The 24,218-nt window shown below is 31.7% G+C and overlaps 1 protein-coding gene across 4 annotated transcripts in view; it reads right to left on the bottom strand.

The window, feature by feature from the left end:
• The window catches only part of LNPK (lunapark, ER junction formation factor), a 61,549-nt gene that overhangs the window by 4,330 nt on the left and 33,001 nt on the right, over window positions 1–24,218 (bottom strand). For 3 of the 4 annotated variants that reach the window (XM_006921225.3, XM_015596744.2, XM_025039367.1), the window contains 4 exons: window positions 11,446–11,658; window positions 7,776–7,881; window positions 6,510–6,580; window positions 5,563–5,733 (listed from right to left, as the gene is read on the bottom strand). In XM_006921225.3, the coding sequence (XP_006921287.1) occupies window positions 5,563–5,733; window positions 6,510–6,580; window positions 7,776–7,881; window positions 11,446–11,658 (561 nt within the window). Of the gene's footprint in view, window positions 1–3,937; window positions 4,023–5,562; window positions 5,734–6,509; window positions 6,581–7,775; window positions 7,882–11,445; window positions 11,659–24,218 lie in introns of all 4 variants that reach the window. The other variant, XM_025039366.1, reaches the window with a different exon arrangement.

The following is a 24,218-nucleotide window of genomic DNA, read 5'->3' on the forward strand; positions in this document are numbered from 1 at the left end:
TTATATACTGAATAAAAAGGCTAAAATTCCACAGTCAGGGACATTCAAGTTAATGAGGTTTCACTGTATAAAAATTCCACATGATCACAAAAAAATAGTGAAGAATGGTTCTCAAATCATATTTGTGCCAAATGTCACAAAAATGCTATTTTTATCTTAAAAGGAATGGCATTACTGCACCACTGCGAATCTTACAAAATTCCAAGGTAAAAAGCAAGGTTATTTGAATTTTGTTATTTGAATATTCCAGTGCACAAAGGGAAAGCAAGAAATGCAAATGAAATGCTATGAACCTGTACAGACCATTTCTGCTACGTGGGCAATCAAGTTCTTCGGTAGAAAACTTTAAGTCACCAACCATTTGTAATTCTACCCTCACAGAATTTATCCAGGGTACAATTTTAAGTCATGGTTTTCCACAAGTCTCTGGCCAAAGAGCAATACTTACTTGCCAAGAACTTTAAAATTTGTTACAATTTAGTAAGCCTTCTGGTAAAGCCACACAAAATGAAAAAACAAAAAGCTCAGAATCCAAGATGCAACTCACCAATAAATGGGTTTAAATGAACATAGGCCCACACAGTTTATCATATTTTGTCTGACAGACTCAGACTGTCTCAGTACTCAACAGGAGAGGTATTAAAGTTCATGGTTTATCGTGTTAAAGCTTTGTGATGTAACTATTTTCAGAAACATCACTAGTCAAATCCAATTTAGTTTTTAAATTCTGGGCTCTTAAAAAAGCAGTTAATACAAAGAGGAGAGCTACAATACTTAAAATTTTTAAATGCCTATAAAGGTGAATGCTAAGAAATACCTAATGTGCTGTCATAATTAGAAAACAACATTATACACAAAGTTTGATCATCAATACTACATTGTATTTTGGAGAATATATGAAAGACTAAAAATAGGTGAAATGATGGGTAGTACTTGAAAACAATCAAAAAGCCTATTAATGAGTACTTTTCTTCCCCCAGGTTAATCTACAGAAAGGTAATTTTAATAGCAGTAACACTACAAAAAACTGGCATGTATCATGATGTCTATAATACAGACATCAGCTAGTCTAAATGTTTGGATGCCAATGCTATTTTGTGAGAAATTATCCAAACAAGATTTAAGTGGTGTGCAAGACTAACAAAGAATTACTTATCAGATTAATAACCAAACCACAGGGCTTTATAATAAGGATCATTGAATGTATCTTATAAGTACTTAAACTTTATTTCTTTGGGATAATATCACTTGCTTATTCTAATAAAAAGTAATTTTTTTTCTTTGAAGTTCTAGTTTAAAATAACTTGGTAGTATAAAATACATTACAGAAAATGTCAACATTTGAGCATAAAATACTAAAAGAGAAACTAGCCTTTGTGTTCACACTAATTTAGACTAAAACTGAAACAAAGCTATCTGAATGACCTAATTCCATCTATAAGAAAAATTTTTAAATCAACTTTGGCATCTGTAATGCCAATAAAACAAAATATCACAATGTGATTAAACAAAAATGACCCATGGAATTTCTTCCTTTCACCATTCCTGCCCCCTGTCCCACTCCCATTCCAGTATTCTTGAGAAGTTTTTTCTACCAAATTTTAACAACTGGCGTCTAGTTGTTTGAGAAAAGCCTCACTCACCTAGACAATTCAAACTCATAAAACTGAGTTTAATTGTATAGCAAATACCACTGCCCCACCTATAAACCACACACATGGAAAAAACATGTAAGAATATCAACTTACCTTTAAGTTTTTAGTCGAGCTCTTGAAAGAATAATTTACTAAGAAAATTAAAGAACAGTCTAACAAAACAAATTCACATATTTCTGTATCACAGAAAAATATATGATTCTATTTAGATTATGCCTCGTATTGTGGTGAATTCATTTAGATTCTTACTTTTTATTCCTTTTTAAATAACAAAAAAAAATGTTTTTTGCCTTGCAAACACATCAGTATCCCCTATACATGTAAACTATAAAACCTACCCAAAGGAAATTTGTTAAATTAAAATGTAAAATTTGTCTTTGAACTCACAGGTTATAAACAAAGCAGTTTTTACAAGATTTTTCTGCCTTAAGGAAAATGGCTAACATTTTAAAGAACAAAGACATGAATTTCATCCCAAAACTCAACCCAATGAAATGACTCAATGAATAAAATTCAATTAAATAATAACCACCAATGAGGAAATAGCTTATATTCAATAGACAAAATACTGTTTATTTACTATTGGTGAAGAAATCTATTAGATGAGCAAGAATGTCATTACTAAGCAATGATATAAAACTATTAGGTGAAGGTGTTGTAGAAAAAGGAATTGCAATGCCAAAAGATCTCTAAGTCTAAAACAAACATGCAAAAACATACTAAGTTAAGTTTACATCTTGAGTAAAATGTACATAATTAAACATAAATAATGGTATAAATTTTTACATCTGCTAAATACACAGAATTCAACAAAATTATATCATCAAATAGTTCAACATCCTAGAGCATCATATCAATACTAAAAGTAGAATTTTCCCTATTCAACATAACCTTATAGCAATAGTATATTGCTTAAAAGAAAAACAGAAATTAGATTACCAAGATAAATTTCACCTTATATAAATTTTACTTGCTATTGTGGATAGTATTAATTGGATGCCATGAGTTTTATTATTAGCAAATTATTTCCAGTTGAACAAAAGTTATTTTCTACTAAAAAAGTACATAAGATCTAAATACAAGAGAGCAATGAAAACAATTAATATTTTTCAAACCTGCTAGCCTAAAATCACTGTACCAGCAATACTAACAATATAGAAACCTCATACTCTTACCATATTTAATTTAAAAAATGCTGAAATATTTTTAAAAATTAAAACTGATAAACCACTTTAATGTGGCTTAACAGAGATAAAAGTATTACTCTATTACTCATTTAACCATAAAAGAAACAGAGAAAACTAAAAGCAGTACTTTGGCATACCATCTCTAGTATACTCTTAGATAAAAAAAGACCTAATTTCTTGTGTTTCTCTAATACTCTATTACCAAAGCATCTGGATACAGTTCTAGAAAAAAATTCTAGGAATTCAAATGAGCAATTAATGGGAGAAATTTCTTCTAGGTCTCTTTCTTTAACAAAAACTTTCCGAGATTTCGTGTTTTTCTAAAAAGTGGTCTAAAATTTTCAAAAGTCTTGTGTTTCATCCTACATGCAAAATCTTCCAGTAGTAAAATCAAGACAAAACCTATTTTCAGTCTCACATCACAGATTAGAAAAAAAAAGGTTTTTTCCATTAATTCTAGATTATTCATATAAATGGTTTTAGATCATTGATCATAAATTATTGAAAGAAAAATTCAGATGGGAGAAAGTTACCTTTGCATTCCATCTGTAAATTCAATAACCTAATTATTGAAGTTTTTGCTGCTATCAAAGAGCTATTTCAATATTTTAAAAAATATAAAAATTTATAGCAGAGTTTTTTTTTATTCTTCAAGTTTCTTACAACAAGAATGTAGAAATCAGAAATCTAAGCTTTCAATTACACTGGCCGTCAGCATCAAAGTAGATGATTAAGATGATATGATCTTACTTAATAGTTCAATCTAATCATAAAGATATGTCAATGGTATTCAAAACAAACACAGCTTCATCTGTTCATCAGAAACACTTCCAGTCATTCACTAAAGGACTCCAACTTGGAATTGACAACTGTATATCATAATGTTGAGATAGGAATCTTGGAGAAAAGTTTCAGTCTTCTAGAGAGCCAAGGAAGTAAAAAGTACTCAAAGCCATTTTGATGAATCCAAAGAGAAGTATGATAAAGTTACTACTCTAAAGACTATCTTAACCAAATGGAACTGTTGCTTCAGTTTCTAACACTACGAAGTTATCAGACTCTGTCTCCAGTTTTGTCTTCACCTATTAATATTACCTTATTAGGGCTGAGTTTGAGAGCCAGTTAATACTTCATTCCAGGAATTCGGACAGAAAATGAGACATCTGGGGTTTTGCTCCTCCTAGATTATATGAGAAGGAAAGTATAGCTGGATGTTGTTTGCTAACTATCCATCTTGACCTTAGCAGAAGGTACAAAGCATTGGACTTGTTATTGAGATTTTTATTTTGTTGGCTGTTTTTACTTTTTTTTTTGTCCCAACTATTGGCTTTCAAATAGTCACTTTAGCTTTCATAAACAAGGTTACTCATGGAAAGGACTTCGATTTTTCCTCTAGCATCTTCAGTATGAAATTCTTTCATTTTCAGTTCCAAGAAGCTGCAATAGCAAGGCAGGTGATTTGCATGTGACAACATGCAGCTCAGAGCACGACTTAGGCAAAAGAAAAATACTGACATGTGTTTGGAGTCAATGTTGTAGACTTGAAGACAAATGCATTGATTCAGTGTTGGAAGTACACAGGCCTCTTGATATGGCTATCTGTATTCAAATTCATTTTGGTATTTGTTAGTAAGCCAAAAGCCAAGCCCAAGTCAATACACATATTATAGGTTCACTCTTCAAAGTTAAAAAAAAAAAAAGACACCATACTCAAATATTCATACTTTTGAAACTTTTGATATCTGAAACTTCAATGCTTCTTATTATTCTTGGTTAAAGCAATTTTTCCCTACTAAATACTTTTATAAAGAAAAAATCAAATATATGTAAATGATAATTCCTAGAAATTAAAAGGATGAATACTGACTGCTAAATAAATGATGTGAACTAAACTTCCAATATGAATTTTTTTCTATACCAGATATAGCACCAAAATATCATGACCTGTGTCATAATTTTGGTAATCTTCACAATTCAGAGCTGTTTAACTAACAGCTCTTCACCTAATATCAAGCAAGAAATCGTTGGCAATTAATAATTAGATCTTCCAACTCATCCCTTCCATTTTTTCACGAAAATTCCTCAAGAATTCCTAATACAGAATTGAAAGATGAAGTCTAAAATCCAATGAATTCTGATAAACTCTGTTTCTCTAAAATAAGGTTGTTTACATCAAGGCATGCATCAGCAATGGACCAAGATAAATTGGTCCAAAGGAACACCAGTCCTATCAATGCGGTCATCTAAAGAATGCAAGGATGACTTTGCAATACCAAAGTTTCCTGCTTTCTGATAACTTCTACCAATCTAAGTAGTAAGCACAAACCTATTGTACCAATATTAATTACAAATCTTATAAGAATTTTACCCTTAAAAGTAATTTCATAACACTCATAATCTGCTTCATTTAAATAAACTTAAAAAATGATTCCATAAAAACATTACTAGTCAAATCTCCCAACGGTTATTATAAAAGGTCATGCCATAAAAAATGTTGATCTAGCTGTTGTTAGATGCTGCTTAACATGATATAACCTGCATTTTAAAACTGAAACACATCATACCAATTACACAAGAGGCTATAGTATAAGAGCACTAGTTGATATGAGCATGCTGCAAAATCTGATAAATTACCCATTCTTATCTAAAAGCATTATGCTTTTATTGTTAAGTAGCAAACATTATTAAGAAAGAAAACTTTTTAATTAACATATTCATACCTTCACTCATCTGGTTCTCTGATGAAATCACACTTCCTGAGGGCAAGGGACCAACTGAACTTAAGCCTTCCACAGCTTGCCTCTTCTCAAAACTAAACTCTAGAAGTCGTGGAGCCTGGGGTCTGGTTTTTCTTGCAGGATTCAAGAAAAAACAGTAGGCACATCGAAAAGCTGCAGAGAATTTTTTAAAAATAAACAAACCATTAACCAAAGAAAACTCAAAGACTAATCAGATAACTCTCAAGATTACTTTTGCAAATAGTCACAGAACCCTTCAAAAGTTATTTAACCCTTGTGAAATTACATATAGTTTTAGTAAAATTATGGCAAGTGTTCTAATCAGGCTAAATTTTAAAGCATACTTTCTAATTATTATTAGAATATTAATTTTAAAGCGGAAAAGATAAGCTGCATAGCACATTAACTAATGGCAAAACAATATTACTAATGACCTAAATATATTACATAAATTACATTTTAGTCACCAAAATCATTAGATATTTTTAAGTCCAGAACCTCCTTCATTTTTCCCAAGAAAATGTAGTATGCCCTATTTGAAAAGCACAATTAATTTAGTACAATATTTTTTAACAGTGGCTACACATGAAAATCATCTGAGGAGCTTCAAAACAATGCTGCTGCCTGAACCTTCGCCCCAGATCAATTAAAGCAGACTCTCTGCCGATGGGCCCTGGACATCACAATTTTCAAAAGTTCTTCTGGTTATTCTGATGCACAGTGAAGTCTAAGAACAGTTGGCCTAGAGTCTGGACAATGTCTGAGGAAAAAATCTGAGTTGTCTTTCCTGCTTTGCTCTGTGTTCTAAAATATAGACAGTATGCCTGAATAATATATACAGAGAAATAAAATGGCATTACATGGGAATCAGCATAGAATGAAATATTTGAGAATAAAATATTTAAATCTAACTGCCCAATAATTCTTACCAATGTATTCAAATTCTTCTTTCAAAGCCATGCCATTATGAGAAAAACACTGCTGACATATAAGAGCATACCTACACCAAAAATAAACAGACTAGTTACAAATACAAACAAAACCCATGGGAGAGGCTACTTTAGCTACCACATCTAATTTATATTTTAACATAGCTAAATACATCATAATAGATTAGATGTTACTTAGTAAACAATAAACAATATTCTTTAAACAGCCAAAATTTCAACCATTTTAAAATATATTTATACATCAAATTAAAAATAAACCAAGAAACAGCCAAATGAATATATCCTTACTAAGTTAGCAGAAACATATCTGGTAACAGAACACTTAAATTTCAGTGCTTCCTAAAGTATATTCCTGGGGATGATAGACCCCAAATTTGTAGTCAGATAAGATTGAAAAAGATGGAACCTCTTAGAGAGTCACAATAAGAAGTCTTGTAGTAAAGAAATAAATTTAATTTTGTTTAGTTCAGTCCAAAGATTAATTTCTGTACATCGTAATTCCTGTATTTATCCCAGTTATACTTACACATCTTCCTCATTTTCTATTTATGTACTCTGTTCTCTGTGTATGTACTTAACAAATACTTGGCCCTATAAAACAATATTCTGTTTTGAATAACATACAATTTATTATATTAACTTTAAATTCTAGCCCCTTTACTAAAATGATAATATTAACCAATAACCTTGTCAAATATCTACTCTATTGTCCTAAGAAATTTTTTAAAGTCTATATTATCATATACTATGACAACTGCTCTACTCGTATCATACCTATCTTCCTAGAATTATTATAAGGATCAAATAAAATATAATTGGAAAAGCAGTTTTAGAACTGTAAGTGCCAAATGTAAATTGTCCTCACTGTTATTAAAATTATCACCATTTCTTAAAATCTACCAAGTTTTCACTATTTGTGTGTTCCTCAAGTTTAAGTTTCAGTGAAATGAATCAATTTCTCTCAAAATAGCATTAGAGTAGGGTTATAATACAGTAGAGTTACAATATTTTTTGTTACATATATTTTTTTCCTACATTTTATTTAGATAATTTATCCAAACTCCTACTGAAAAACAACTGAATACGTACTCTTTTGCAAGGCTGTAAAATACTCCATTATGTTCTAAAATAAAGAAACAGGAGCCACAAAACTAGAACATCTAGTGTGTATGCCCACAACACACACACCATGACCAATAAATTTTTTCTTCATTTTCATTTATCTACCACTATAGAAAACATTACCTGTTTTGTGGACCATCACCAACTAAATATTCGACAATTCTATCCAGAGCACCTCGTTCTCGGGGGAGAATGGGTCTTGCTAAAGGTGGACCCGGAGGATGAAGACCTAGTAAATAAATAGATATAAAATATGTATGTATAAAATTCATTTAAATTTTAATTCAGTACCAAAAACTACCTATGCTTGTCAGAACTTTTAAAAGATTTTAACAAATATAATATTCTTATAAATCTCTGTAAAGCATTCAAATTTTCCTTAAAAATACTGCACTACAAAAAATATGTTTAAATATGTTTAAATTTCATTTCTTAATAGATTATACCAACATAATCTATGAAGAATTGAACTGTGTTGGGTTCTGTTCAAAATAATTTTTAAAATGCCCAGAATCTTAAAAGCTTATATAATAATAAATTAGGAACTTCCACTTTGAATCATAATAGAGTCAAAGGGATCATATTTACCTTCCCACGTAAAACAACTAAAATGTGCAAAACATATGATGCAACAATTTTAAAGAAATGGGATATCAGGCAATTTAGGATAAAGATCCCTAACAAACAAAAAAGCAAATAAGATGAGACCTACAATTGCCCCAGTCTGTTGCCTAGAGTGTGTTTCCAGGAAGCAATTCAGGGAGGGTAAACCCAGATAAAGTGAATCAGCCTCTCTGAGATGAAGAAATAAAAGCTGCAACTCTAGGGGAGCCAAAGCAGCTTGAGTTCACAGGAAAGAGTAGGAGAGAATGAACAGAGCAAGAATATCAAAAATCTGCAGAGGATTCCCAAGACTATTTAGCAGAGCACTGACTGATGCGTGCATGTGAGGAGACTACATGAGGACAGAGAAAGAACTACCCCCAAAATATTAAAGGTAAAGTGCACACACATGGGGCTAGAAATGTTGCATGTTTGCACCAGCCAGAGTAGAAAACTTCATAACTCCCACTCATTGGGTTAAGTATTCACAGGAGTTCTGTCTAAAAATATAAATATATCCAGCATCCAACAAGGTAAAACTCAAGTCTGGCATCAGATCAAAAATTATTAAACATCCAAATAAGCAGGAAAATATAACCCATAATGAGAAAAATCAAACCTAAGTGACCCAGAAATGACAGAGATAATAGAATTAGTAGACAAATATATGAAAACACTATGACTATATTCCATATGCTTGAGAATCTAGAGGAAAGATTCAATGTTAAGCAGAGACATGGAAAAAATTTAAAAGACCCAACTGAACAAATGAAAACTATAATGTCTACAATGAAAAATTCATAGATGGGATGAATAGCAAGCAGTTTGGACATTACAGAAAAAAAAATAGTAAACTTAAATAAAAGAAACCATATAAAATGAAACACAGAGAAAAGACTAAAAATATTTTTAAATAAAAAAATCATCAGCAAGCTGTGGAACCTCAAGCAGTCTAATATGCTTTGAATTGGAGTCCAGAAGAAGAGAAAGAAAAAAAATATTTGATGAAATAATGCACAAAAAATTTTCCAAATTTGATGAAAGCTATAAACCCACAGATCCAAAAATATCAAAAAACCTTAAGCCCAAGAAACATAATTTTGTAACAAGACATTACATGTTCAAATTGCTTAAAGAGTGATAGAGAAAAATCTTAAAAGCAATCAGAAAGATATATTATGTACAGAGAAAGAGATAAGAATGACAGCAGATTTCTCATCAGAAAATAAGCAAGCCAGAAGACAATGTACAATATGTTTGAAGTTCTTCTGAAAGAAAAACTAGAATTAGAATTCCATATTAGTGAAAACACCTTTTAAAAATAAAGGCAAAATTGAAGACGTTTCCAGACACAGTATAAATGAAAAGAATTTATCACTAGCAGAATTGCACTACAAGAAATGTTGAAAGAAGTCCTTCAAGCAGATTTCATTAAAATATCTTAAACTCCTTACACACTTAATAACTTTTAAAATCATACATCTTCATATTTACGCTATTAAGAATAATAGTAATTAATACAAACATCAAGAGCAATCATTATAGGAATACTGGTCATTTTTACACAGCTTGGCAAATTATCAAGTACCTGCTGGTTATTAATTTTCAAACATATGGGAGCCCTGTGGTAATACATATTAAATTGATTCTCTTCCATGAATATGGCATAATGAAAAAATGAATTATTAATCTTCTCTATAAGAAATCACTTAACTCATTCATAATTTTGGCAATATGTAACTTAAATACTAACAGGTTTTTACAAAGAAACTAATTTAAAACTTTAGTAAAATATGTTATATTTACATGATCACAAAATTTAGACCATTATTCCTTCTATAACCTTATTCTTACATGTCCAATAGTTTTTATTACTTTATATAAGTTGCTAAACTTTTATTTCTTTAAAACTAGTTAAATATACAAATGTATATAATACATGCATTCCCACTAAAAAAATTTATTTCATTACTTTACAGATAATCACGGGTATCTCAAATCAGTCAGATAATAACTGAAAGACAAATAATGTTTAATCAATTTAATTTTTCTCAATTTCACAACATATATGGCTACCTTAAAGGACAGCATTACATATCAAATTTTAAAGTATTTTTTCAATAACTATTTTTAAAATTATAATTGGTATACATTTCATTTGTAGCCAACTTTTAAAATTTGTTTATGAATTAATACTTTTCTAATTTTCTAAAATCTTGTGTTGCTTTTTTTAAAAGAGCGGGGAAAAAAATCTATTGTAATAGTAACATTTAGATTGCTTATTGATTTTATTACATAAGTGCCCTGAATACCTGATAACTACTGACTAGCATCAAAAGCATTATAAATTATGTTAGCAATTAGTCATAAAATACCAAAGTAATCTAAATTAGAATTAAATATCCTAAAATAAGATAATCATTGTATTCAAGAATCTGACATAGAAATCTACATAAAATAATGTGATCTGCTAAAACAATGAACTTCCACATCTTAATCACACCCTAAAAGAAAATTGCAGGGTAATGCAATCTATTGCGCTATAAAAATGGGATCTTCCCCTAGTGATCTACCACACTAAAAAAAGAGAATCCAAACAAATGAAATAGTAGTAAAGGCAGTATGTTAATTTAATAGAACTTTATGCTAATGTATCCGTCAATAAATACTAAAGTTCTTTGGGTTAAAACAAACAAACAAACAAACAAAAACAATTTCCTGGCCCATATGAACAACAGTAGTATTGTACACCACGATGAAGGAATATTCATCCTGAGATATGTTAAGTAATTGTCATGTTTAAAAATATATGTGAAGGGTTTAACAAAAAGCATGAATATATTCCAAAAGTGTTCTCGTCTATCTCCATTTTATATAAATCTGGAGCCATTCTAAAGCTGAATATAAAAAGATATGCTATACTGTTGACTACAGAAAACTACAAAGTTTTATTGCCATTTAAACAAAAAAGCTATAACAGTTAAATGAGCTCAAGAAATAGGTTTCAGTATCACAAGGTGCCAGCTGTAAAGAGTTATAGCTAATTGAATATGGAACTCCTGCTTAATCAGATAACTGCTCTGCTATTTCCAAATGAAATGCCATTTCCATACTGTCTGAAAATGGCCCGTTTTATTGGTAACCAGAGAAAACAATATAAACTGTAAATAACATTAAGTGCTCTGTTTACCCATTCCAGGCACTGAAGTACCAGGAGATCCAAGACGTCTTGGTAACATATTTGCTGATAGGGCTGGAGTAACAGCTCTTTCTGGGGGTCCACCAGGGGCTGAAGTGTCCTTTGGTGGTCCTGGAGATACTGGAACTTGTGGAGGAGGGCCCTGGCTAGAACTTGCTGGTGTTGGAGAAAGGTTTCTTTGCGCTGCAGTTCGCTGACGAATCTCTGAGAATAATAAAAAAAAGAATAAATTAAATTTAATATCCAATATACCACATTAGTGAATTCCACAAGTATTACTTACATTTTAATAAAGCTTTATGCCATGAGAAGGTATCTGTAAAACCAAAACTCCTTGTAATATGAAATCTATAAAATATAATATTGAAATCTGACTATAATAGAGTACTTTATTTCTGAACCTACAAGTCAACTGCATATATTTACACAACAAGCTGTGGACTCAGTCTATCTACTGATATAACTTTTCAAAATCAATGCAAAAAATATAAAATCATCACCAATTATGTGTCATTTTTTTTACAGTAATCCTTCCTAATTTATAATAAAGGAAAGAAATTTTATCAGAATGTGAAAATGCTAGTGAAAATTACAGATTTATTTTTCAAGATAAAAATAATAGTAACTCTAAGAAATAAGTGAATAAGTATATTCTGGAATTATCAAATAATTTATGACATAATTAATCTAAGAAGTCTGAAAAAGTATTAAAAGTATGAAAAGGAAAAGTGCTCATTCTCCTTTAAACTACTGCGATCTTTTTAATAAACTTTTTTTTGCCAGTACATTCAATAAAGGAAAATTTCCATTTGGCATAAATAATGTATCATCATAAATAAATCTTACCTCTATTTGCAGAAATTACAAGACCTTTTGTTTGCCAAATCCAGGCTACTGCCTCTTTTTGTAGTTTTATTGAAACACAATAATTCTCTTTTGTTTACATATTGTCTATGGCTTCTTTAAAAGAGTTGAGTAGGTGCCACAGAGACCATATGGCTCTCAAAGCTATTTACTGTATTTGCTATTTGGCCCTTTGCAGAAAGTTTCATGATCCCCTAACTCAATAACATAAAATTCAATTCTATCATTCCCCATTCCCACCAACACCTTACTTGAATGTCAATGGTAAGATCTAAAGAAGCACTTACAGCTTTTTAATTGTACATCCCATTAAATTATCACAAATCTTGAAAAAGAGTGCTGAAACTAAAGAAGTTAAATTTTAATTGGCATGATTGGTAAAAATGCACACCTCCAAAAGCAAAATACTTTAGATTCGGACTCTATTTGACAGTTAAAGATTTTCATGAAAAGTTCATTGCAATCAAAAGTACAGCTCTAGCATGAGATTTCAGTTTATACAATTTAGTCTACTAGTTAAGAACCTGGGCCCTGTGGTCAGAAAGGTTTGATTAGAATCTTGCCTGTTGCTACATTACCTAAGATGGGTTAACATCACTAAGCCTCTATTTCTTTGGCTGTAAAATTAAGACAATAATGTTCCTAACTCAAAGTTGTTATGAGGATTAAATAATATCTATAAATTGATAGTTCACATTTATTGAATAAATAATTTTTCAGATGACAGTGTTTTCATACAACTAAGTGTTGTTAAATAACCAGTTAGCTATAATTACTGGGACCAATAAATTTTCTATTGATTCTTAACGTAGTCTCTAACTTAGGCATTGCAATAATAAATTACAACCATGTCATCATTATATAAATGGAACTGTCTTTATGTTTGTCTATTTTCCATGAAGTTTATATAGAAAATTTCCAATTTTATCTGGACTAATTGTATTCTTATATCTCCTGCAAATGAGCAGATCCCTTAATGATCACAAAGAACTCACAAGGAACACCTTAAAGGTAGTTACACATTAGGAAAGCCATTAAATGCTACAAAAGGTACCAAGATCAATGAAATTATGTTAAGATTGGATCATTTAAATTAATTTAAAATAACAAGGCATCGAATATTGTAAATAATTTTTTTAGTCAATTTTCAGGTAAAACATAACTCAAAAAATGACATTTTCCAGACTCACAAATATAGACAATCTGGTGACGGCCAGAGGGGTTGTGGGGGGAGAGGTGGGGAAAAGTGGTGAAGGGTTAAAGAAGTACAAACTAGTAGTTGATAGATGATCACTGGAATAGGAAGCATGGCATAGGGAATGCAGTCAGCAGTAATGTAATGGCTATGTGTAGCCAGAGGGAAGATAAAGTAATCAGGGGGATCTCATAAACTATATATAAATGTCTAACCAATGTACTGTATACTTGAAGCTAATAATAAAGTAAAATAAAAAACTGCAAACAAAAAAATAAATAAATAACATTTTCTTCCAGATAAGTTTTTTCCTACATAAAAGAGTAACATAGTTGTTTATTATAGATAAATAAAAGTTTAACATTTATTAGACTATATTAAAAGTAGCTATTATCCTTTCACTTCTTGAACAAAGGCTTGAGACTGCTTCCTCTGAATGTGCATTTACCCTGTGAAAATTAACCAAAGCATTCTTTTAACATCTCTCCTAATGTGCTACTGAAAGGAGAAGCCTGTAACTAACTAGTAAGCAAAGAACACCATGTCTAGCATTCCATAAAAGAGACTTGGCTTAATAATTTCTAATTTTAAATTTAGGCAGACAAAGGGGAAAAAATGATATGGAAGAGTTAGGAAAAAGAAAAAAAGAGTTTCACCATTTCCAAAGGAAAAGCAAGTAACAAAGAGTTACAATATCAATAGTTAAAAATAGTGATACAGTCCCAATCTATATTTGGTAAAGTGTTATGAAATATTCTGGTAATCTCAATTTAAAATACCTAAAATTTCTCAACCATTAGCTAACAATTGCCATTCACAAATGCCTTATAATTTACTCTAAAAAGTTTCTAGTACTCATCAAAGCAGTCATACTGGTTATATTGAACTTTTCCTTCATTTAAATGTAAAACAACATCTCTCAAAAAAGATTTACCAAGCATGCCTATCAATCTGGTGAAGTATCATAAGGAGTGTTCCATAAAGTCAGTTCTTGACTGGAAGATGTTTTAACATCTTTATCAACACTCATTTTTTGATTAAAACTTTGATAAAAATCATGCTCACTGAATATGAGAACATGTCTATATTTTTAAACTCCAAATGAAGCAAACAAAATAAGATTTAAAACTACTATATTATGATAAACAAAAGGAAGAAACTTTTAAAATAAACTGTAAAATAAAGATAAAACAAGATAGTTGCTAAATCATAGTTTCTGAGATTAAACAGTCTTGATTTAAATTTTGCTCCACCCTTTTTATTAGATGTGCATGCAGCCTTTTCCAAGTTAATAACAATAATGAGAATTTTTACCTCTTATGCTTTTGTAAAGATTAAATGAGATCACCGATGCAAAGAACTGAGTCAGAGGACAAGGAAAAGTACTTAATAAGCAATAACTAGTATAAGTAGTATAAATCTAAAAGTTCCAGAGATTACAACAATCAAAAGCTAAGCAATCCAGAACTTCTGAATCAATTATTAAAATAAAATACAGATGTTAATTTACAAGTTAAATGTTTTCCTAAAGCTATTTGTAAACTTATTTAAATGTGTAACTTGACAATTTATATAAAAACTTAAATCTGTAACGCTAGCTTTCTATTAAAAAACTCTTGAGATGACCTATAATACAAATAATTCTCTTAATTTATCAGATTTTTAAATCCTCTTTCTCTACATACTGGTAGAAAGTTTTATCTTTGTTCTAGTCTTAAGCTGTAGTAGGAAGAACACCATACAACAGTTAGGAGACCTGGATTTTCATCTTAGCAGATACCACCTGTTCTTATGTGAACTAAAAAGTCTTTTATACACTCTGAGTTTCAAATTTATTTAAAGAGTATTAGCAGAACCACAAACACAATCCTCATATTTTTTCCTAGCACTGGTCAAAGGCTTTCTGAACTACTGTGTCCAGTTCTTAGCCTCGTAAGAAAAAATTTCAATAAATTTTAGTTATGAGAAAAAAATCTTTAAATCTGAACGACTCACATTTGCAGATATGGAGACTTAAACTTAGGGTGAATTTGGCTCTTTATAAGCATGATTACGAGATGTAATTAGGTGAGGTATGGGGATATATCTTCAGGAGTGTTCATATTTTTCAACTTATGTTCATTTGTATGTTTAAATTTATATCAATATAATTCCTTTAAATAACCAAAATAATAAAGACCATGCATCCAACATCTCTTACTTTCATAATTTTCTAAATTCTACATTCACTGTATCATCTTTTTCACAGTCTACTCATACTCAGCTCCTTTAAATACAGTTTCTGCCCTACTTCTCTACTAAAATTGTTTTCTCATTAGGTTGATGACTTTTTATTAACAAAAATGACTCTGTAACATTTTCCTTCCCATAGAGGCAAAGCTTTTTTAAAAGAGAAAAACTTCCCCAACATTTTACTCTTCAACACAACACAATCTGGTTCTTGTACTCTTGTTTTGGTTACATTACCATCATTATTATTAGCATAGCTGCTCTTTATCAAATCCCTATTAACTGCTAGGAAGTATACCAGGCATTTTATGTAAGTTTATTAGTTTCATCAATATTTAGACCAACTCTTTGAGATAACTCCTATCCTCAGTTTTCAAAAGAAGAAACCAAAGCTCAGAAGATTAGTAGCCAAAAAGTCTCACAGTAAATAAGAGATGGAGCCAGAATTCAAACCCCGGTTTTTATAACGCCTTCGCTTTGTTACACAACCTATCAGATGCAATGGTCTCATTTGTCTTCTACTTACTTGATGCCTTGTAGACTATGATAGTGGATGCCATCTCTACAACACTTCAACTTTTTTAGATGCCAGTTTAGTTCTGCTTTTAACTCTGATCATTCTGTCTTTTTCCTGGGCTCTTTTTTCTCCATCTACCCTTACATGTTAATGTTCCCTGGGATTCTGCAATAGGTACTCTTTATTTTCTCTCCCTGGGCAATTTCACTCAGTTCCATAGTTTCAATAACTGTTACCTATATTTCCCAATGATTCCTAATCTATATCTAACCGCTACCTTTTTCCTGAGCTCCATATGAAATGATCAAATGCCTATAAGCCGCACCACCTGGATGCAATTCCCACTCAACAGATCCCAGGGCAAATTCATTATCTTCTACATAAACATACTACTCCAATTCTTAGGTTCCTTATCTTGCTTAAAACACTGACATCTAACCAGTTACCCAAGTGAAAAATTTAGGCCATATCTTGACTCCTCCCACTCACCACTTTCCAAATCTGCCATAGTGTTGTCACTCTACTCTTAAATCTAAATTCTCTTACATCTTGTCCTTTTTCAACAACTTTATCTAGTACAGGACTTTACCTCTTACCTATGTTAGATGCTATACTAACTGATCATGTCTTCAGCCTTGCTCTTTCCAATGCATTTTCCACATTACAAGAAAAAAAAAAGTGTTCTTTCTAAAATGCAAAATTGATCTAAAATGCAAAGCCTCCAGTGGCTTTCCATGTTGCCTATAAAATAAAGTCCCAAATTCCATAATCTTTCATACAAAATCCTTCATAAACTCTACCACCTAAACCCTACCACCCTTTTTCAGGCATACAGTACTTTTGCAGTCCCTCAAGGTACCAAATTATTTCTCTCTTCTTGTCTTTGCATGTGAAGTAGACCTAGAGAGTCCTTTCTTCAGGTGTGTTCTAAAAGCAAATCATTATTAAAATTTATAATACTTGTGATTCATGCTTACCTTCATTGTGGTCTTTAGTATGCTAAAATTATTTACATGTACACACCCATTTTTAACCAAGAGCTAACAGGCAGGAATTACATCTTTGTAGCCCAAAATGTAGCAACATAACTGGCACAAAATATGAGCTTAATAAAAGTCGAAGAAACAAATTCACTTTCTTCCTCCATTTCAATATCAAATTTCCAATTGCCTATTACCCAACTTACATGGTATAGGAGGCACTTCCTCATCCCCAGAACCTATAAATATGTTATGTTTCATGAAAGGGGAATTAAGGTTGCAGATGAAATTAAAATTGTTAATCAGTTGAATCTGCGTTGCCTGCTGCACCGAGAATTTCAGCCTAACTTCAGGAGACCAAAAAAAAAGCTATCTTCAAGCAGAAAATTTACTAATTATATATACCACTTGCCAGCCTTTAGTTTACTTTTTTTGTTATTGTTTTTTAAATTAACATTACATTTTGCTTTATAGTCCTTTATCTCAACATTTACTTTTTTTCATGACCTTGATAATTTATTTCTATTCTAATTTGTCTCCTACCTCTCTCGGCTTTAAACAATGTGCACCTTGCAATTCACCAAGGTCTCATTTGGTAAATTACACTTTACATTTGAACAAAATTCATGAATTCTAAAAAAAGTTTCCTTTTATTTCCTTTAACTCAACTCATTTATTAAGCAACCATTATGAGTAAGGCATTACTGAATGGGATTCAGCACTGCATATAGAGGTGGCAAGCAAATATAATACATTACAAAATACATTCATGTTAGTATTATAAAAAAGGAACCAACAAAGTACCAAGGAGGGTCTAAGAAGGAAGAGATTAAACTCAGCGATGTGTTCATGGTAATGGTGGCATTTAAGATGAACACCGAAAGTAGATGGGGATAGAAATGTCTTTATTACCTGCATTAAAGTTCAGATGGCAGTTTTAAAATAAGAGTCCAAAATTCTTTTATTTGCCTCCCATCAAATGGGGGAAAGATGATGTATATGTCCCCTCCCTTGAATCTGTGTTCTGTTACTGTTTGACCACAAGAATATAGGTGGGCCATTTTGTAGGACTACTTTCTGTCTCTTGGACTGCTTGCTCATAGAACCCAGCCACCATGTTAGGAGCATACCCAAGTGATCCCATTAGAAAAGTCCATATGGAGACAAACCAACAGCCAGCACCAACTTGTCAGCCATGTGAGTAAGCCATCTTGGTAGCAGATCCTCCAGCCCCAATCACATAGCTCCAGCTGACATGAAGCAGGGATGGGCTGTCTCTACCAAATCTTGCCAAAATTGCAAATCCATAAGCAAAATAAAGAATATTGTTTTAAGCCAATTAGTTTCAGGCTGGTTTGTTACACAAGAGATAATGGTAACAATATAAGTACAACACTTAAGTAAAGAACACCCAAAAAAGTGAATTTACTATTTTATGTTTTCTAGATTTTCTTAATCAAATGTACAACCCTCCCCGCCCCCCCCAAAAAAGAAAACATCACAATATGAAGTACCATTCCATTTGCTATCAAGATCAAAATTAATTAAAGATTTCTACTTTAATCTTCCATAAATCCCACGGAACGCAACTGAGTAAACTCTTAAAATCTTCTTAAATAAAAAGTAATCCATTTGCTAGAGCCATGAAATTTTCTGCAATACCTACTGATTTCAAATTTAGCTGTAGCAGGATACAACTGACATTTGTTAATTTTATTAGTGTTATGTAAAAGTAAAAGGTAAAAGAAAATGTATAGGTGGCTTCTTTTTAAAATAAATAAGAAAGGTCTGTTAAGAATTTATTTTAGCTATCAGATGGCATCCTCCAATAATTTTATCAGCCTCCCTACTTCAGTCATTCACTCCTACAGACATAATCTAGTCTTCTATCCTTGCCATTAAGGATAACTGCACCGTTCTCAAGTTCAAGCACCCCACTCTCAAACCACACCTATCTTCCAGCATATTACCTCTATTATTCTTTCAGCTCCAAGGGGATTTGCAATCCATCAAATATTAAAGGAATCAGCAAACTTTTTTTGTAAAGGATCAAATAGTAAATATTTTAAGCTTTGCCAACCACATGATTTCTGTTGCATATTCTTATTCTTTGTTATTTTTTAGAACACTTTCAAAGTGTAAAACCAATTCTAAGCTCAAGAGCCATATAAAACAGACCTTGGCCCAGATTTGTAGGCTATAGTTTGCAGACACCTTTATTAATACTACCAGCACATTTTAACTGTCCATCATCCCCCTGTCATGTCTTTATTTCCCTCATAATCATCTTAAATTCCATAATACATTGTTACAATCACCCCCTTGTATACAACTCCACCTCCCTATCTCTTTATCACTTTATCAAATCCATTAGGCAAAACCCCAGCCCTGGTTAAAACCAACTCTCTGCCTACACCATACCCATACAGCTACACAAAACGAGAAAACACAAACACCCATGCTTTTTATTTATGACCATTAACTCTTAAGTGGATGTTAGTGTCCCCTGGCATTCCCATATTTTCCTAACCCATTTACTCTCTCACTCTCCTAGAGAATTATTTTATACCTTCTCTTTAGGACCCCAACATCTTCCCCAACCTCACTCTTATTAAGAAAAAAGATAGTACTAGACGAAAATCCCCACTACCTACTGATATCTATGATCTCTGTCTTCCCTCCTTACTATAGATAAACTGTACACTTGTACCCTAAATCTCATTCCTTCATGCCTCCTCATGATTAGTTCGCCATCAACTGTCCCCACTTTCTCCATCATCAATTAGTCTATCTTCTAGGCCATTCCCAGTAGCACACAAACATGCTATCATTTCTTTCATATAGCATGTTCACTCACACATAAAAAGCTATCCATTTTTCCACTCCCTTTTCTCAAAAAAATTGTCCCTTGTCATGTCTCCAACTTCTCTATTCCCATACTTCCTTAAACTCACTCTAATCAGGCTTGTCCCCATTCTTCCACCAAACCTGTTCTTTTCAAGGTTACCGAGGACCTCAACATTGCTAAAATCAATGGTAAATTCTCAACCCTCAACTTACCTGGCAGCAGTTTTTGTCAGAGATGATTACTACCTTGAAACACTGTCTTCAATTAGTGTCCAGGACTCCATACTCTCCTGGGTTTCATATCTCACTGACTCCTTCTTACCCATTTTCTTTTCCTGGTTCCTCTTCATTACTCTCAACATCTCCATATTAAAGTACCCTAAAGCAGCCTTGGCCCTTTTCTTTCTCCACATTTAAATCCTTGGTAATCTCATCCAGTTTCATGGTTTTAATATCATCCACATATTGATGACACCCAAATTTATATCTCCAGCCCAGATAATTCTTATTTACCAGACTCATACTCAACTGCTTCCTTAAAATCTCTACTTGGATGTCTGTCTAATAAGCATCTCAAATATACATGTCCAAAATCAAACCTGGTTCTTCACCACCTCATCTCAACCCCCCTCTAAAAAGTGTTCCTCTTACAATTTCTACCATCCCAATAAATGACAACTCTATCTTCCCAGTTACTCAGGCCAAAATCTTGAGGTCTGCTCTGACTCCTCCTTCTCTGACACCATATTCAATCAATCAAGAAATCTTCCACCTTCAAAATAGGCAAACTTGGACTATTTCTTAAACCACCTCCAATGTTACTAAACCAAGGTCCACGCCACCATCAGTGCTTTCCTAGATTAAAGCAATAGCTTTCTAAAGTCTCGTTGCTTCCACCTTTGCTTCCTTTGCAAGTTAAACACAGTAACCTTCCTTTTAAAACACAATGTTGACCATGTCTATCCTATGTTCAACACACACACAAAAAAATTTAAATCATTAAAAACTAAAGTTCTTATAATGATCTACATTCTGTAAGACCCCATATGATATGATCCTTTACTACCATATTGGCCTCCTTGCTATCTCTAGAATAATCTGGGCATGCTCTCCACTCAAGTCTTTGAACTCACTGATTCTTCTGTCTGGAATGTTCTTTCCTCAGATATCTGCCTGGTTCATTCCCTTGCTTCTTTCGTGTGTTTGATCAAATGCCACCTTATCAATGTGGCCTTCCCTGACAACCCTATTTGAAACTTCAACCCATCCTCACTCAAGGCACTCCCTACTCACCAGCTTGTCTTTATTTTCCTCCATCTAAATATATATACACACATTTATGTATATGAATGTGTGTACATATATTTACATATAATTTTTAACTGTCTCTTTCCTACACATACATACAAAAGGAGAGAGGTGTTTTGTTTTGGTTTTTGTCTGTTTTGTTCACTACTATGTCCCCAGGGCCTAAAACAATAACTGGAAGATAGCACACACACTGTAAACATTATTGGAAGAAAAATGAATAAATCAGAAATTAGAACACAGAAGTCAAATTTAATCTTATATATCAATTAAACCTTTAACAAAAATTTAATTTTTTAACATCCCCAAATATCTGGATTTATTTATCCTATAAAAGCTATTCAAGAATTTACACTGTGACAAATTCCATTTTTCATTAAATCCAAACTTTATTACTTTATAATCTAGAAATGGCATTAAGGCTTTTCATCTCTCAGTCCATGATTTCTACAGAACTAGAATAAATGCTAAGTGTCTAAGTACCATATCATTCTATTTAATGTATATATGTATTTAATGTATATCTGTATATTTATACATACACCTACTTTTCATGTTTATTTATTCCTCCATATCAAATGATGACACTGATTTTCTAAGATTTAACATCCACTGAAAAAAATTCCTTATAAAAAGGAGTCAGGGCTAAATTGTCAAGGTTATCATAAACAAGGAAAGTCTAAGAAACTGGCATAGCCAAAAGAAGCCTAAGAAGACATGACAACTAAATATAGTGTGATATCCTGGATGAGATTTTAAACAGAAAAAGAATATTAGGTAAAAACTAAGAAAATCTGAATAAACTATAGACTTTAAGTTAATAATAGTGAGTCAATATTGGTTCACTGATTTTAACAAATGTATTGTGTTAACGTAAGATGTGAATAGGAGGGGAAACTTTGTACAAGGATATATGGTAATTCTTTGTACCTACTTTGCAATTTTTCTATAAATCTAAAAATGTTCTAAAAGATTAAGACTATTAAAAATGGGGAGGCAGTCAGGTTAGTCATGTCCAGCAAATATAATACTCCGTTTAGTACAAAACCAAAACAAAATCAAACAATACTATTCTCAAATTCTATAATCAATCTCATTATAACATAGAGCATTAACAACTAAGTAAAAAAAAATAAAAGAACAATAACTACTACACATGAATCAAAATTCTGGTTTGACAACCATGCAAGAGATCTAGTAAAATAAGGACAACATAATTAGATTCAATTTGGAGAGTACAGCTATTCAAGTGCCACATATGTGCATACATACTTCTTTAGGACTTTATTCCCCCTTGCTATTATCTAAGTTCAGAAATGCATGAAAGAAAGGGAGAGAAAGAGGAAGAAAACAGGGAAGAGAAGGAAGGGGAAGAGAAGGTTGGTTCAAGCAAAGGAAAAAGACTTCATTTTAAACGCATAGAAACGTAAGACTATACTTTCAGGGATCATTTCTATAGTTTGTCATAAACACGTAGAAACAGAACTTGAGCATAAATAAAATATATGATAAAGCCACCTATAAAAATAAGAAGAACTTAAAAGAGATTTGACAGGATTAATTTAAACAACAAAATTAAATTATAATTCTCAAAAGTAGAATAAAGTTGAAATACAGTTTATAATTTTTTAAAAAAAGGAAAAAAATCCAAACAGCAATTAGTTACAATAGACCTAGAAGAGCTAGGAATACTAAATAGTACACTCCAGAAGAAATATTTTTTAAAAAGAAGTTATAAGCTTAGGGTCAAAAACCATATTATAATCATCTGTTTATTCCCCATGGTGCCTGCACATAAGAGTTATTTAATACATTCTTTTAAATGAAAAATTCACTAATATAGTTAAATGTTAATTCTCTAGAAAAGAATATCTAAAAGTTATGCCACAAGAATCCAAAGTGGAGAGACCAGCAATGGTTTTTCTATAATTATGATATGACATCAAAAGGAAAAAATTTATTTGGATTTCAAAGTTTCTAAGGAAAGATAAGTTTAGCTTTTTCAAGTAACTTACGTTGCCTAGATATTAATAAATACTTAAGAATGTTAGTAAAGAGGATCATACATCTGTTCTTTTTTAATGAGAGAAAAAAACAGATTTTTAAAAAATAACAGCTTTCTGCAAAATATCACATTAAAAAATATATTCCCTAAAGCTATCTAAAAAGTATTTTTCAAAAGTTAGTACCAGTTACACCAAATACTGTAAAAATCATAGAAACCTAAACGATAGGCCAAAAAACTTTGTTATAATTACTAGAAAATATAAATTGTAGAAAATTTAAGCTGATATTTAAAGTAGGAGTCTCACTGTAATCAACTATTTTAATCATATGTAAACTTTACATTTTTCAAAAGCGCAGGCTAATATTTCTAAAATCCAAAATTCTTATATATTTTGGATATTAGCCCCTTATTGGAGGCATTGTTTGTAAATATCTTCTCCCATTCAGCTGGTTGCCTCTTTGTTTTGTTGATGGTTTCTTTTGCTGTGCAGAAGCTTTTTAGTTTGATATAGTCCCATTCATTTATTTTTGCTGTTTACTTCCTTGCCTTTGAGGTCAAATTCATAAAATCTCTAAAATCAAGGCCCATGAGTTTAGAACCTATGTATTCTTCTATCCAATTTACTGTTTCAGGTCTTATATTTAGGTCTTTGATGCTCAACTTCACTAGCTATTAGGGAAATGCAAATCAAAACCACAATGATATACAACCTCACACCTATAAGAATGGCTATTATCAACAAAACAAATGTTGGAGAAGTTGTGGGAAAAAAGGAGCCCTCACACACTGCTTGTGGGAATGCAAATTGGTACAGCC

Source organism: Pteropus alecto, unplaced genomic scaffold, assembly GCF_000325575.1.
Source record: "Pteropus alecto unplaced genomic scaffold, ASM32557v1 scaffold3, whole genome shotgun sequence".
Taxonomy (NCBI): domain Eukaryota; kingdom Metazoa; phylum Chordata; class Mammalia; order Chiroptera; family Pteropodidae; genus Pteropus; species Pteropus alecto.